The 13381-nt window shown below is 35.1% G+C and overlaps 2 protein-coding genes across 6 annotated transcripts in view; one reads left to right on the forward strand and one right to left on the reverse strand.

Moving 5' to 3' along the window:
* The window catches only part of anxa6 (annexin A6), a 13460-nt gene extending 7711 nt beyond the window's left edge, over positions 1 to 5749 (reverse strand). For 2 of the 3 annotated variants that reach the window (XM_056769546.1, XM_056769545.1), the window contains exons 1-5: positions 5559 to 5748; positions 4357 to 4410; positions 1902 to 1986; positions 1718 to 1812; positions 1497 to 1610 (exon numbers count right to left, since the gene is read on the reverse strand). In XM_056769546.1, the coding sequence (XP_056625524.1) occupies positions 1497 to 1610; positions 1718 to 1812; positions 1902 to 1986; positions 4357 to 4365 (303 nt within the window). In that variant the 5' untranslated portion in view covers positions 4366 to 4410; positions 5559 to 5748. Of the gene's footprint in view, positions 1 to 1496; positions 1611 to 1717; positions 1813 to 1901; positions 1987 to 4356; positions 4411 to 5558 lie in introns of all 3 variants that reach the window. The other variant, XM_056769544.1, reaches the window with a different exon arrangement.
* Positions 5750 to 7604: 1855 nt separating this feature from the next.
* On the forward strand, positions 7605 to 12845 carry LOC130438341 (cationic amino acid transporter 2-like). 3 transcript variants are annotated; one of them, XM_056770219.1, is made up of 13 exons: positions 7605 to 7693; positions 8361 to 8435; positions 8664 to 9033; positions 9275 to 9430; positions 9520 to 9685; positions 10028 to 10164; positions 10244 to 10466; positions 10544 to 10680; positions 11563 to 11665; positions 11749 to 11879; positions 11979 to 12145; positions 12356 to 12464; positions 12559 to 12845. In XM_056770219.1, exons 3-13 carry the CDS (start codon positions 8670 to 8672, stop codon positions 12675 to 12677), a joined length of 1812 nt encoding a protein of 603 aa, XP_056626197.1. In that variant the 5' UTR covers positions 7605 to 7693; positions 8361 to 8435; positions 8664 to 8669; the 3' UTR covers positions 12678 to 12845. The 3 variants fall into 3 exon arrangements, with proteins under 3 accessions (XP_056626197.1, XP_056626199.1, XP_056626198.1); XM_056770221.1 differs by having other exon boundaries at positions 12356 to 12441; XM_056770220.1 differs by having other exon boundaries at positions 8667 to 9033.
* The last annotated feature ends 536 nt before the right edge of the window (positions 12846 to 13381 follow it).

Consider the following 13381-nt stretch of genomic DNA (forward strand, 5'->3'; position numbering starts at 1 on the left):
CATACAGTATGGGTGATTGACAGAGAGAGGTGTTATTATTTTACCATAAGACACCAGGTTTTTCAAACAAGCAGCTGTTTATAGTAAGATTATCGATTAGGGAAAATATTTCATTATCATAGCCAAGGGATTCAGTGTTCTTTATTTGGAAATGTGTTCTAGTATTGAATCCACAATCGGCTTCGTTCTTTAAAATTCTTTAAAAAATAATAATAGTTCTTAGAAATTGTGAAATAATAAGCACAGCTTGATCTGGCCCTCACTGAAAAAAATAACTTATTTAATTGACTTAATAAAATCCTAGTAACAATGTGCGAAACATTTTTTGGACGTTAAACTTACTTACTGACGTTAAATTTGCTGCCATAATTCAAAGACAATTTACTGATAAGAATATAGTCAATTTTACTCAATAAATAAATGTAGACTATGTTAAAATATCAAGTAAATGTAACATAAAGTAAACAAAAATCATTTGTCTAACTCAAACTTCACGGGTTACTTACTTTCACTTTGATATACTATTTTTTTCACCATATTTTGTTCAAATAAATAGAGTCTGATAGTCTTTCTACTGTCAAAAAGCACATTTACTGCACATTAAGTGAATCAACACACTTCGTGTATTCAATTGTGCATCCCTCACCCTAAGCACCACTCTTATGAACAATGGTAACAAGTAAAAAAACCAAACTTAAAAATTATACCAAAACTCTACTAAATCTCAAAGATAATTCAACAAAAAACACGAACAAGTCTTTCTTTTTACTGAAAACACTTAAAATGGCAGTTAATCAGGAAAACACATCTCCTAATACGGTCAGATACAAAGCATGCTGGGAAGTACAGATCAACTGCCTAGGTAGTTTTATCCACAAAAATGTTTTATGTAGTCTCATTACAAAATAAATAAGTAAACTTAATTTGACCAATTTAAATGGGATTAACATAATAAAATTGAGTTGGATTTACTAAATAACTTTTTCAATTAAAATTACTCAAACAAAGTAATTAAAATCTTAACAACAATTTTTTTTTGATTTTATTCCCAAGATTTTAACGTTATTTTAACTTTGTTAAAAAAAGGAACATAATTATATAAAGTATGTTTTAATAATTTATTTTTATAAAATGCACTAAGGCATACTCAGTGCTATACTTTACTAAGGAAAATCACTTACCGCATCCTAATGATAGCAATGCCAAAACAGATTCGCAGAAAGAAACACGCAGTAAATAAGACAGCTGATGTAAATAAATTAATTAACTTATCAATTCTTTAACCAATAGCGATTTATATATATACCATTTTGTTTTTTACAGATATAGAAATCCATCAAACTAATAAAATGTTAATAACACATATGGATACAGAATAAAATGCTACACAAAAACAACACACATATCCAAAAAACACAAACAGAGCCAACTTGCATGCACTATATTCAGACATTATCTGCACACTTTAAATGGACATACAATATCTAGGTTCTTACCTTAATGGCATCCTTCAACTCTTTGGCATCATGGTAGGCCGAGGGTCTCATCAAACCAACGATCAGACGTTCAAACTTCCCCGTCAGCTCATATTTAAGATCATCAATTAAATCCTGTAGAATTCATAAAGTAAACGTATATTGTGTCAATATTTTGCAATTACTGTATTCTCTCGAATGGCTTTAAAATCTGTTTATTCATGTAGTGATGGTTCCACTACCTTGCCATAGAGTGATTTGTAGGCACTGCAGATCTCCTGCCTCTGAGCATTGCTCCGTGATGTAATCAGGTCTAAGATTGCCTCTTTGTCACTTCCTGTGACGCACAGGACATGTTGTAATGAGATCATATGGAGTATCCTACATGTCAGTGAATATCTCTAAACAAGCAGTTCAGACACCCACCAAAGCCTTTCATGGCATTGTAGAGATCCTCTGCATCGCTGTTTGCATCAAAGTCAGGGTGATCTGTGATCGTTCCTCTGAATTCCTATGAGAGAGATGGAATGACAAACCAACCCAGTCTCAAGGCAGTTTGTGGCATTGGCATGAAATTTGGAATCTATTAATTCGTGTTCATGGACAAAAAAAATCCCATTTTCGTGTCACTCAGCACAACTTTTTTCGTGTCACTCAGCACAACTTTTTTCGTGTCACTCAGCACGATTTTCAATACACAGAACGCATTTGTATGTATATTTATAACCTGATATCAAAAGAAGTCGTACATATTTTAGGTGGTGGCTAACGAACTCCTACCTCACCCCAAACCCTGAAATCCCAACGGCAAAGGCTAAATTAGCTAAAAAGAGTTTCACGAGGTGGCAAAGCAATATGGCTACCCTAACCCCGCCACTAAACCTATAACGTCACAGGGCCAAAGTCAAATCATTACAAAACATATAAATGAGATAGTAGGAAATATGAATTCACATGAATGAGCCACTGAATTCGCATCAGATTGCGTATATATATTTAAACATATGAAAGATACCGCGTATTAATAGGGTTCGATTAAAAGTCGTGCTGACTCACACAAAAAAAGGGTCCATAAACACCAATTAATAGATTATAGTTTGTGACAATAAAAACAATTAAAGATGATTTTCAGTTTTTCTGAATTTACTATGTATAGGTATGTGTTTAGGTGAAATGATAATTTTTGTTTCAATCTGTAATCTCGCAAATTTCAAATACAAGTTTGAATTGTCAAATTTTTTCTATTTGCATTTATTTTCAGCAAAGAAAACTGGAGAAACGGGTCAAAGATACCGAAAAAGATGCTATGTAATTCAACAGACACTGGACTAGAATAGTTTTTCTTCTCACAATGTAACGAAGTAGAATGTAGCTGAAAGGGTAGGTTTCGTGACACTTTAAAAACCATGATATGTTCATCAGTGAAATAAAAGTAAAAGGAACTCAAAATAGATTCTCAGAAGACAAATCTTCATAGTTGCTGTCCTTCTGAAACCTCGTATCTCCATATTTTGTGATTTTAAGCCATAAATTATTATTATAAGTCACCCTTTATGTTTGTCACTGGCTCTCTGCAAATATATAACCTATAAAAAGTCCTTGTCAAATTTGACAACACAGTATTTAATCATTTCAAAACTTCAGTGTTTTTTCCATTTCCTGAAAAACTGTGAATTTGGACATTAGAGGTTTCAGGAGGACAGTGACAACGTGTGGTTAAAACAACTGCTTATACTCAAGCTGATAATACTGCTGGAACTTCCATTTACATATATGAACCCAACAAACTCAAAAAACAATGATTGTGAACTTGCCATTTTGGTCTTTTCACTGTGTTTAAAGAGAGTCGTATTTTTACTTGAAAAATAACTTGTGGCATCTTATATGATCTGAGTTACGGTTGTGTGAGATTTGTTTATATATGCTTCCAAAATAAAACACTACACCTACAATCAGACTCTCTCTCATCTAGCCTTTGCTCCTGCCTTATATACTCTCTTGCGGGTGTGTTGGAGCTTCAGTTCGAATGCAGGCGGGACTACAGAGTGGACAGCTGACACCTGTCATTGCAGCAGTTGTGTTATGGTCAGCAGCAAAAAGCAATGTGTGTGTGCTTGAGAGAGAAAGAGAGGGGGAGAAAGAAAGGAGAGAACCAAAGCTTTCATGCAACTCAAAACTGAACGTCTGTAACCTTACACGTTCGATCCTATTGAATCTAGAGGTAAAATTTTCTTCCAGGTAGCATCTGACAGTGGATAAATCCTTCATGACTTTACATTTCTAAAGCACCTCTGCTCGATGTTCTCAGTCTGCCTACTTTCTTTCCCAGAATGCTTTCTTTCTGGCGTGTCCTGGTATAAGGGCACAAAGCCAGAGTCCACCCCCTGTATGCTTCTCTGCACATGCTCAAGGCCTGTCCTGAAGCTATCGCTCAACACAACAGCTGTGAGGTTCCAGGTCCACAATAACAGACCCCTAGCAACAGTGACAGGCAAACAAACATCCGGCAAGAAGCATTTTTCGCGGTACATTGTCATTGAGAACTTTCGAAAAATATTGAAATGCAATCGTAAAATTAAATAATAAAACAATGCTTGCAGTTTTTTGTAATATATAAATTTGGCTTTAAGGATCACCTTTGGTCTGCATAGCTGCATTATAGTGCCATGAACAGATCTTATTTTTTAATGAGTGATTCATTGACCTCTTCAATTCCAAACAGACAACCCTGATATCCTACACTACCTGCATTACAATAGATGAAAAACGAGATTCGCCCCATGTCTTTGCCGCCATTCTTTAAACTTACAACAAGATATCTCATCACATCGTATATTTAAATATTAAATGTAAAGACATTGAGGTAAAAGTCTCAGTTTACCTTTCCCATGTTTGATTAGGTGCTGGTTGGCAATGGAATGATAGTCTTGAACCTAGAAGGGAATAAAGAAACATAAATGAGACAGAGTGGTTAAGTATACTTTCACATTGCAGTTTTGCATACTTAACCTGCAATGGAAAGCAATTTACAGTAAATACTCATTATTAAGAATGATCTGTTTATGAGGAAACTGAATTCGAAGCTTACATTTTACAAAGTGTTTTCATCAGTTTAATGTGTTAAACAACCTCCAAATGTGTTTCTTTTCATGTGGTAAGATAAAAACTAACTGCAAGAACTTTTGGGTTGTTGCCAGGAAAATCAATTCATCCTAATACTAACCATTCCCAAGTACTATAAGTGGGTTTTTGGGGGGAAAGTTTTTGGCCACGTGTATCATGCAAAGCCACATTTTCCACGGTTTACTCTTGACTACACACAGCTCACTATTTTAGCCTCTTTCTCCGTCACATTCGTCCAAAAACAGAACAGGGAACTCTCTATGATGGAGGGATCTCCATTAAGAGAAAAGGGTTATTCCCTGTTATAATGCCAAACTTGTGTACGCAAGACTGTCTGAATGTGCAGCAGAATGACAGTTAAAATAGGACCTTGATAAATCTCCTGTGTAAGCGTTATTGATTTTGCACTCTGCAGATTCAGCATCTGGGTTTTAGTCAGAAATCTCACTAAATACAAGATAAATTACAAACAAGTTCAGCATTAAGATTTTAAGTGCATGTGTGGACTCCAAAAATAGCCATCTCTCTCTCTCTCTCTCTCTCTCTCTCTATGTCTCTCTGAGTCAGGAATACATCCAAGGTCTGAGAAAGACATTTAAAAAGCCCCACCCAGTCAGCCATACCATGCATTTAAATAAAACACATTAAAAAATGAATGAAAATGTTCTTTATCAGATACAGAAAAATCTTTATTGCAAACATATACACCTTTGCTTAACAATATACATTTCTTATTTTGAGTCCTCGAAACGTTTTCTATTGAACTGACTGTGTTCAAAAGTTTTGTTTTACTTGAAACTAATATGTTTACGTGCCAATAAGAGTTATTAAAATGATACATACGGTTACATGCATTGTCGCATTGCTGTATCAAACGTCGCATTATTGAAAGTACCACGCCTTAATAACGATTTTCAGAAATAGTAACGATAAGAAAAACATATAATTCAAACTTTTACCTTTTAAGACGGAGTCGCAAGCTCCAGATTAGTGGTCCGCTGTCTGCTCGTCGGTGGTCTTGAAACGTCTGCTAGTATCAGCTGTTCTCCTCTGACGCAACATACGTATATGTGCGCTCAGTATTTAACTCGGCTTTACCAGCTATGACGTAATGCCCGGCGTTGACGTGTCGTGATACCCAGTTCTCAAATATGACGTGAAATATTTGTGGCATGCCAATACTATTACGAAGTGATCACATGATTTCCAGGAGTCGCTAGTGTTTCCAGACAGCATCATCTGCAGTGCACCCCCTGATCTGCAAATGCGGCACGTTATAGGGGTTCTGGTGTGAGACGTTTAAGAAAAGCAAGAATCATTAACACATGTGTTATTAAACTACATATATTATTATTTAGGCTATTTATTTATATGTAACTATGATGTTTAGTTTCTCGATCCAGTATAAACTTTACTGCACCACTGCTTTCTAAACTAAACAAAATGTGAGGCAACAGAAAATGAATAGCCTAACCAAAATAACCTTTAACAAAGGTTTCTTTACATTTAACTGAAACATTAAGTAGGCTTTAAACATCAACTATCAGTTACACAGTAAACGGCACTGCATGCATGGTCGGATGGCCACCAGCCTTTGAGGCCTCCTTTGTTGTGACCAAATTCTAAGAAAAGTCACAAATGCAAGTCAAATTGAATGAAACAAAGTTGCAAAAACAAGATAAATGTAGTGACGTAATACATTGCGAAGAGAAAACATCAAATGTGCAACATCAGCTACACCAAAGCTCCAAAAAATTGGAGGCTGAAATATTTTTTCTTTTATTTCATATCGAGCTCTTAACATTATTTCCAAGTCACCATATTGCTGGTATAAAATAAGGTGAAATGCTTCTGTGTAAAACCATTATTCAAAGTCTGTATATGAGTCATAACATAAGTCTGAATAGGCAGCCTGAGCCATATTAAGGCAGAAATGTCTATCCTTAACTGTTTATATAAACTGAAAATGAAACTGCAGTCTGAAATGCACCCAAGTACAGAGCCAAACACAGTCTTATGAACCACCATTTGAAAAATTGTAATGAAAGTGTGTCCATGTGCTCTTGGTATCCAATGGCTTAGCCTGTGTATGAGACTGTAACAGTGCTATTTTTGTCCCAGCCTTTGGGTTCATTCCGGTAAGAGGGTGAGGAATTCAAGGTTAGTATGGCACTGTGGAGTAGACAGCAAAGAGCTAAAACATACAGTATACAGTCCCTCTTTCCGGTCACTTCCTTACAGACTTGAAGCTGAACTAGATCAAAACAAAGACCTTGTGTTTCCTATATGAAGCTGTTTATAATTATATCTATAAACTGATTTGCTAAACCATTACGTGAATTATAAAGAAGATCACCAAAACAACAAACTTTCCAATTCTTGATTTTGAGAATTAAGATCGCACTTTGTTTCCATCTAGTGTCCAAAATGCCCAGTGCAGACTTTCAACATGTTTGGTGACAATATAAAGAGTTTGGTTCCAAAATAAAAACTCTGTTTTAAAATATGGTAAATTTATTTTATTTTATTGTGCATTCCAATTAATATCAATCAAACTGCAGTTAATTTGTTTCGATTTCTGTCGTAATAACTCAAAAATACAGCTAACTAACACAATAAAACGCAATAAAAACATGACAACATAATAAAAAACATGATTTTGGAAAAAAGATTAAACTGGAGTTAGCGTATCTCATTATGGAACCAAATTCTTCATATGTAGCCCTTAACAATCTTACGTGAATAAACAATAAATCTTTAGTTTCAAACGTATTTTGTCTCGTTTTATCATGCAAGAATTTGCTAAGAGAGGCAATAAAAATCCACAAAAGTATCTCTAGATTTCAGCATGGAATTTTATCTTCTGTGTTCTCACACTGTGTCTTGGCTGCAATTATATGAGCAGATTATGGGGCCGGTTGAAAAGCAAGAAAGAAAGGGTACTTTGTTGCTAATGCCATTGAGTGGGTGGGTCAAACAGGCCACTCTTGTATATATTGTTGTAAAAATCATTTGGCTTCATTGATGTGAAAGGGGCAGATATATTTAAAGTCATCACGAAGACACAGATTGCAATTATCTCTGGAAAAAAGAAGGTAGGAAACAATATTTATTATTATTTAAACATGCCTAAATAGATGTGATTGCATGATCTACAGTTCTTTTTGAATAATTGTTGTTCTTTAAAAGTCAACATTATGTCTGCTGTATATTCCTGACAAATATAAATTATTACAAATGTTAACTTTTTTTAAGTGTAAAAACTGCAGCTATTTCTTATGAGAAAGCTTTTTTAAAAAGCCAGTTTTATACATTCTTGCATGTTTTGTACATGTGTTAGTCTGGCAACTGATTAGTGCTATGGAATGCTGCTGTGCATTCCTTGTAGGATTATGGATTTTAAATCTACTGTTGGCCGATTGAGAAACCCATCAAACATAAAGAAAGTGTGCCAGTTATCTCCTGCAAAGTCATGAAGGCGGCTTTGTCTATCGTTCCAAATTATTATCTAATGAAGCCACGGAACAGGCACCTGTCCAGACTAGTGAGGTCAGAAGGGGACAAGATGCAGTCAGGTCTCCATCCCTTTGCATCCCTTAATGTTTTATCATATAGGAACCAATACACTGTGGGACAGGTCCTGACGGTTTAAAAAATAATGTTAAAAAAGGATTAAAATATTTAACAACTATTTATTTATTTATTTACGACAATCTGTTTTTTTCTAATCTTTTGTTTTAATGCTGTTTCCATTTGTTTTAGAGGAGGACAAGGAATTCAAATCCAGGAATACAAAAATTCTCGGCACACATAAAGATATGAAGACATTGTGATTTGGTAAATGGAAAATACAGATTATTTATGTGAAATAAAAAACACAAATGAATGATAAAATGCACAGAGATGCACAAAAATCTTTTTGAGATGTATTTTGTGAGAATACACAGTTGTCAACGGTGACAATATCAGATTTATAAAACTAACATTTTGGAAAAACGTTTTGTTATCTCATATTATTTGTTATATTTAACTAAATATAATAACTGACTTCTCATTCGCTTCTAGCAGACAATGCAATCAATACAATCTTTCTTGAGGGGCTTGTGTCGCAAGAAGCCCTTGGAACCAGAGGGTGAGGTCTCCACTTTCCGTCGCTGTCTTACCACATTAGACCTAGTTGCTTTGGGAGTGGGCAGCACTTTAGGAGCAGGAGTCTATGTGCTGTCTGGAGAGGTGGCTCGTACGCTAGCTGGACCAAGTATCATCATCTCGTTCTTCATTGCTGCTTTAGCTTCTATCTTTGCTGGCCTCTGCTATGCTGAGTTCGGAGCAAGGGTTCCTAAAACTGGATCTGCATATCTTTACAGCTATGTGACAGTAGGAGAGGTGTGGGCTTTCACAACAGGATGGAATTTACTACTGTCCTATGTCATCGGTAAACAAGAATCTTAAGAAGGAAAAACAAAAGCTTTTTATATGGAAACAGCAAAACTTGAATATACTGTTTCAAATGTTGCTTATGTAGGATACTATGCGGTTTCGGTTAAGTGAGTTTACCCTGAGAAAAGGTTTATATAAGTGTTTTGAGGATTACATTTGTGCTTTTATCTTGGCTAAACATTTAGATTTCATAAAAAAATCATATAAAGCAGAAACAAACATTTCTTTTGGTTTAGGCACATCAAGTGTGGCCAGGGCATGGAGCGGTACATTTGATGATCTTATTGAAAATGCGATGGCCAATTACTTTAACAAACATGTAGCGCTGGGGTTGCCTGGCCTGGCATCCTACCCAGACTTCTTTGCAGCTGGTCTCATCATGATTCTTTCTGGTATCTGACTATAAAAATCATACTCCTTCTAAATCATATAACCTTTCATTTCAGTCTCATGTCTTATACATTGTTTAATTTTCTCTTAGGTCTTCTTGCATACGGTGTGAAAGAATCAACCACAGTCAACAAGATATTCACAAGTGTTAATGTACTGGTGTTAATATTTGTCATAATATCTGGCTTTATCAAGGGAAAACTGCAAAACTGGTTCATCACTGAAGATATTTTACTGAATGCAACAGCAACGCTTGAGTAAGCTTGGTTTGAAAATGGTGCTATATAGCACTATAAGCGGTTCTTGACTCGTAATCATAGGGGAACCACTTTAAGTGCTACATAGAACCATATCTTGGTGCTTCAGTGGTTCTTCAGCGGTTCTTTAACTGAAGAACCACTGAAAGACCAAGATATGGTTCTATGTAGCACTTAAAGTGGTTCCCCTATGATTATGACCCACGAAACACTTTTAGTGCTTTATAGCACCAACATTAAGTGTATATTACTACACACTACTTTTACTGTTGCTGAAATAAACAATGTGTTTAGAGTACATCATTTCATTGAGAACAACCTCATTGTCTACCATTTTTGAAGAAATCGAACATCAACCTTCAATGTCACGTCTGAGTATGGAGTGGGTGGCTTTTTTCCATTTGGATTTGAAGGCACGTTGGCAGGGGCAGCTACTTGTTTCTATGCATTTGTAGGCTTTGACTGCATTGCAACTACAGGTACATTGAACAACAGCTGTTATTCATAAACGCACACTGGAAAAAAACAAATCAATCATGATTTTTAACTATTTTCCAGGCGAGGAGGTAAAGAACCCACAGAAGTCCATTCCTTTGGGTATCGTGGCCTCTCTTCTCATCTGTTTCGTGTCTTACTTTGGCGTTTCGGCTGCACTGACCTTGATGATGCCATATTACCTTCTCAGTACTCAGAGTCCCCTGCCTGTGTCCTTTGCTTACGTTGGATGGGGTGCTGCAAAGTACGCAGTGGCGGTTGGGTCCCTGTGCGCTCTCTCTACAAGGTACACAATCAAAGCTAATGTATTCAGGAAGTATTTTTACGGATCGTATTTAACTTAAAGGCTCTTATCCAATTCAGTCTATTAGGATCCATGTTTCCGATGCCTCGAGTTTTGTTTGCCATGGCCAGAGATGGACTCATGTTTAAATCTCTGTGTAAAGTCAGTCTAAGGCAAAGTCCGGTGGTGGCCACGCTATCTTCTGGCACTGTGGCAGGTAAGAGGAATGAAAAAATTATTTGTATAAAGCTTTATCTTTACTCGATTTGACAGCACACATTTTTGAGATTTTTTGGGGGAAATTTCCACCTTATCGTTTCCAGTATAAATGTTTATCTTTATATAAAATAAATGTGTGTGGCGTGTATATTGTATATTTAAATAAATTAAAAACATACATGTATATATTTAAGAAATATGAGTAAAATATATTTATATTTATGCATAATGTAAATTGTATTTAAATATAAATGTATATATATTTGGGCTGTACTCTGCAGAATAAAAGTTTTTGTTTACATAATATATTTGTCTATACTGTCTTTAATATTTATATATATATATTTATACACACACATGCATGTATGATTTAAATAAATAAAAACATATATATTAAGTATTCAAATATTATATAATATAATATAATATAAATTAAATATAAAATGTAAATGCATATGTTAATATGTTTTAAATATAAACATGCATGTGTGTGTATTTATTTATATATAAATATTATACACAGTACACACACATACTGTATAATATGACTAAATGACTAAATGTGACTAAATATGTAAACAAAAACTGTTATTCTGTAAACGTTTAGTCGCAACTTATCGTTGTGCAGCCCTAATATATGTATATTTATGTTATTGTTTGTATGTTTATATATATATATATATAAACATTTACGTGTGTACATACACATACAAATATACACGCCACACATATCACAGATTAGTCAATTTGACAGCACAACAAAAGCTTTTCCATCTCTCACATACAGACACATAAGCCAAATCATATGATTTCTATCAGATGCATAGTTTTGTTCAGAACACAAAAGCCCTGAAAATCATGTGTTCTGCTTTGTTTCCAGCAATAATGGCTCTTTTATTTGACCTGAAGGCTTTGGTTGATATGATGTCAATCGGAACTCTCTTCTCCTACACACTTGTGGCTATTTGTATTCTCGTACTTAGGTTTGTATTCCCAGCTCCGCATTTCCCTCTGACCCCATGTACCGTGATGCAAATATTTGATGCTAAAAGCTTTCTTGTTCAAGGTATCAAGAGACACCGTCAGAAGAAAATGATTTACGCACACCTACAACCTCCACGTTTTGGTTTTTAAAACCTCCTTCGAGTCCTACCAAGGAAACTTCAAACACAGTTACAACCTGCACAGTTTTTATAGGTGAGAAGAACGCTGAGGATCTAAAGGATCATGTTTAACAAAAAATATATATAAGAATTATCAGGTAGAAATATTTTTTCCACATGTCTTCTATTGCAGTGGTGTTGGTGCTTATTCTGTCATTGGTGCTCAGCAAGGCTATCAGATCTTTGTTATTTTTGGAGGTCTGGAGTGTTGTGAGTGTATCTGTGATTCTGATCATAATGTTACTCACTACCTTGATTATCTGGATGCAGCCGCAGAACCCAAGCAAAGCCTACTTCATGGTGAGCACAGCATTGCAACATCCCCAAGATTACATTATAACAAATCACAATAACCATGAGAGAATCTTAATAATGACTTTTGTTTTTGAAGATAGAAAAAATAATACAGACGTTATATCATCATAACACAACACAATATTGAATGACAAGTTGTCAATGTTCATGAGGTCCAAATCCATTGTAGTGCAATCTCTTTCTCTATGATCACAGGTACCATTTTTGCCTTTACTCCCTGTGGCGAGCGTGTTTATAAACATCTATCTAATGGTTCAACTGGGAGGAGACACCTGGGTTCGGTACGCTGTTTGGATGGCTGGGGGTATGGGAAATCTGAAATGCTGCCAACAGTAACATCAAGCATATAAATTGTGGTGAAACATAATAATAGAGTATGTTTTTTTTGTCCTGCACAGGATTTCTTATCTACTTTGGCTATGGAGTGAGGAACAGTGTCCAGAAGCAAAGGTTTCTCAGCAGTCAGGTCAACATTGAAGCCAATGAAACCAAACCTGATAATGATGCACCAAAATAACAAGATTCCTAAACCTCCAAAAATCTTTTGTACTTCTTACATTTGTAAAATAAATGCAAAACTTTCTTTCTCTTTCATTTCTGTTTTATAGATATTTCATCATATTGGTGGTGAATTCATCTCTTTTTATACGGTAGATTTTAAAAATGAATAAATGATATAACAAATTCTTGACTTGAGAATAATAACTTGACAACAAGCCAATTTTGGCAAACTTTTGGTCATGGCTCATTCACATATACATGTTATACTAACATTACCGAAATAGCTCAAATGACCGCTGATAGAATTAAAATGACCTAAAGAGATGATCTTACTTGTACTTTAATCTTACTTTCAACTCCGAGGGCACAAAAGAACAATACTAGCATTCTCAAGACCCTGCCTGTGCCATGCTTATCAGATAATAGTTTTGAAATCACATAGAAAGGTTCACAAAACAGAGCCACAACAAAAACCAGGCAATTATTATAAAACAAACCTGTTTCTTCTTAGCACCGGGCTACAGAGCCTGTGATGGACAACTTCAAAGGTCATTTTCTCAATATTACGATTTTTTGCATCCTCAGATTCCAGAGTTTTAAATAGTTAAAATATTGTTAAAATAAACCTTACAAAAATTGAAAGCTTATTTAAGCGTTAAGATGAGTAAATCTCAATTTCGAAAAATTGACCCATACAACTAGTTTTGTGGTCCAGGGTCA

This window comes from Triplophysa dalaica, chromosome 16, assembly GCF_015846415.1.
Source record: "Triplophysa dalaica isolate WHDGS20190420 chromosome 16, ASM1584641v1, whole genome shotgun sequence".
In the NCBI taxonomy this organism is placed as follows: Eukaryota; Metazoa; Chordata; class Actinopteri; order Cypriniformes; family Nemacheilidae; genus Triplophysa; species Triplophysa dalaica.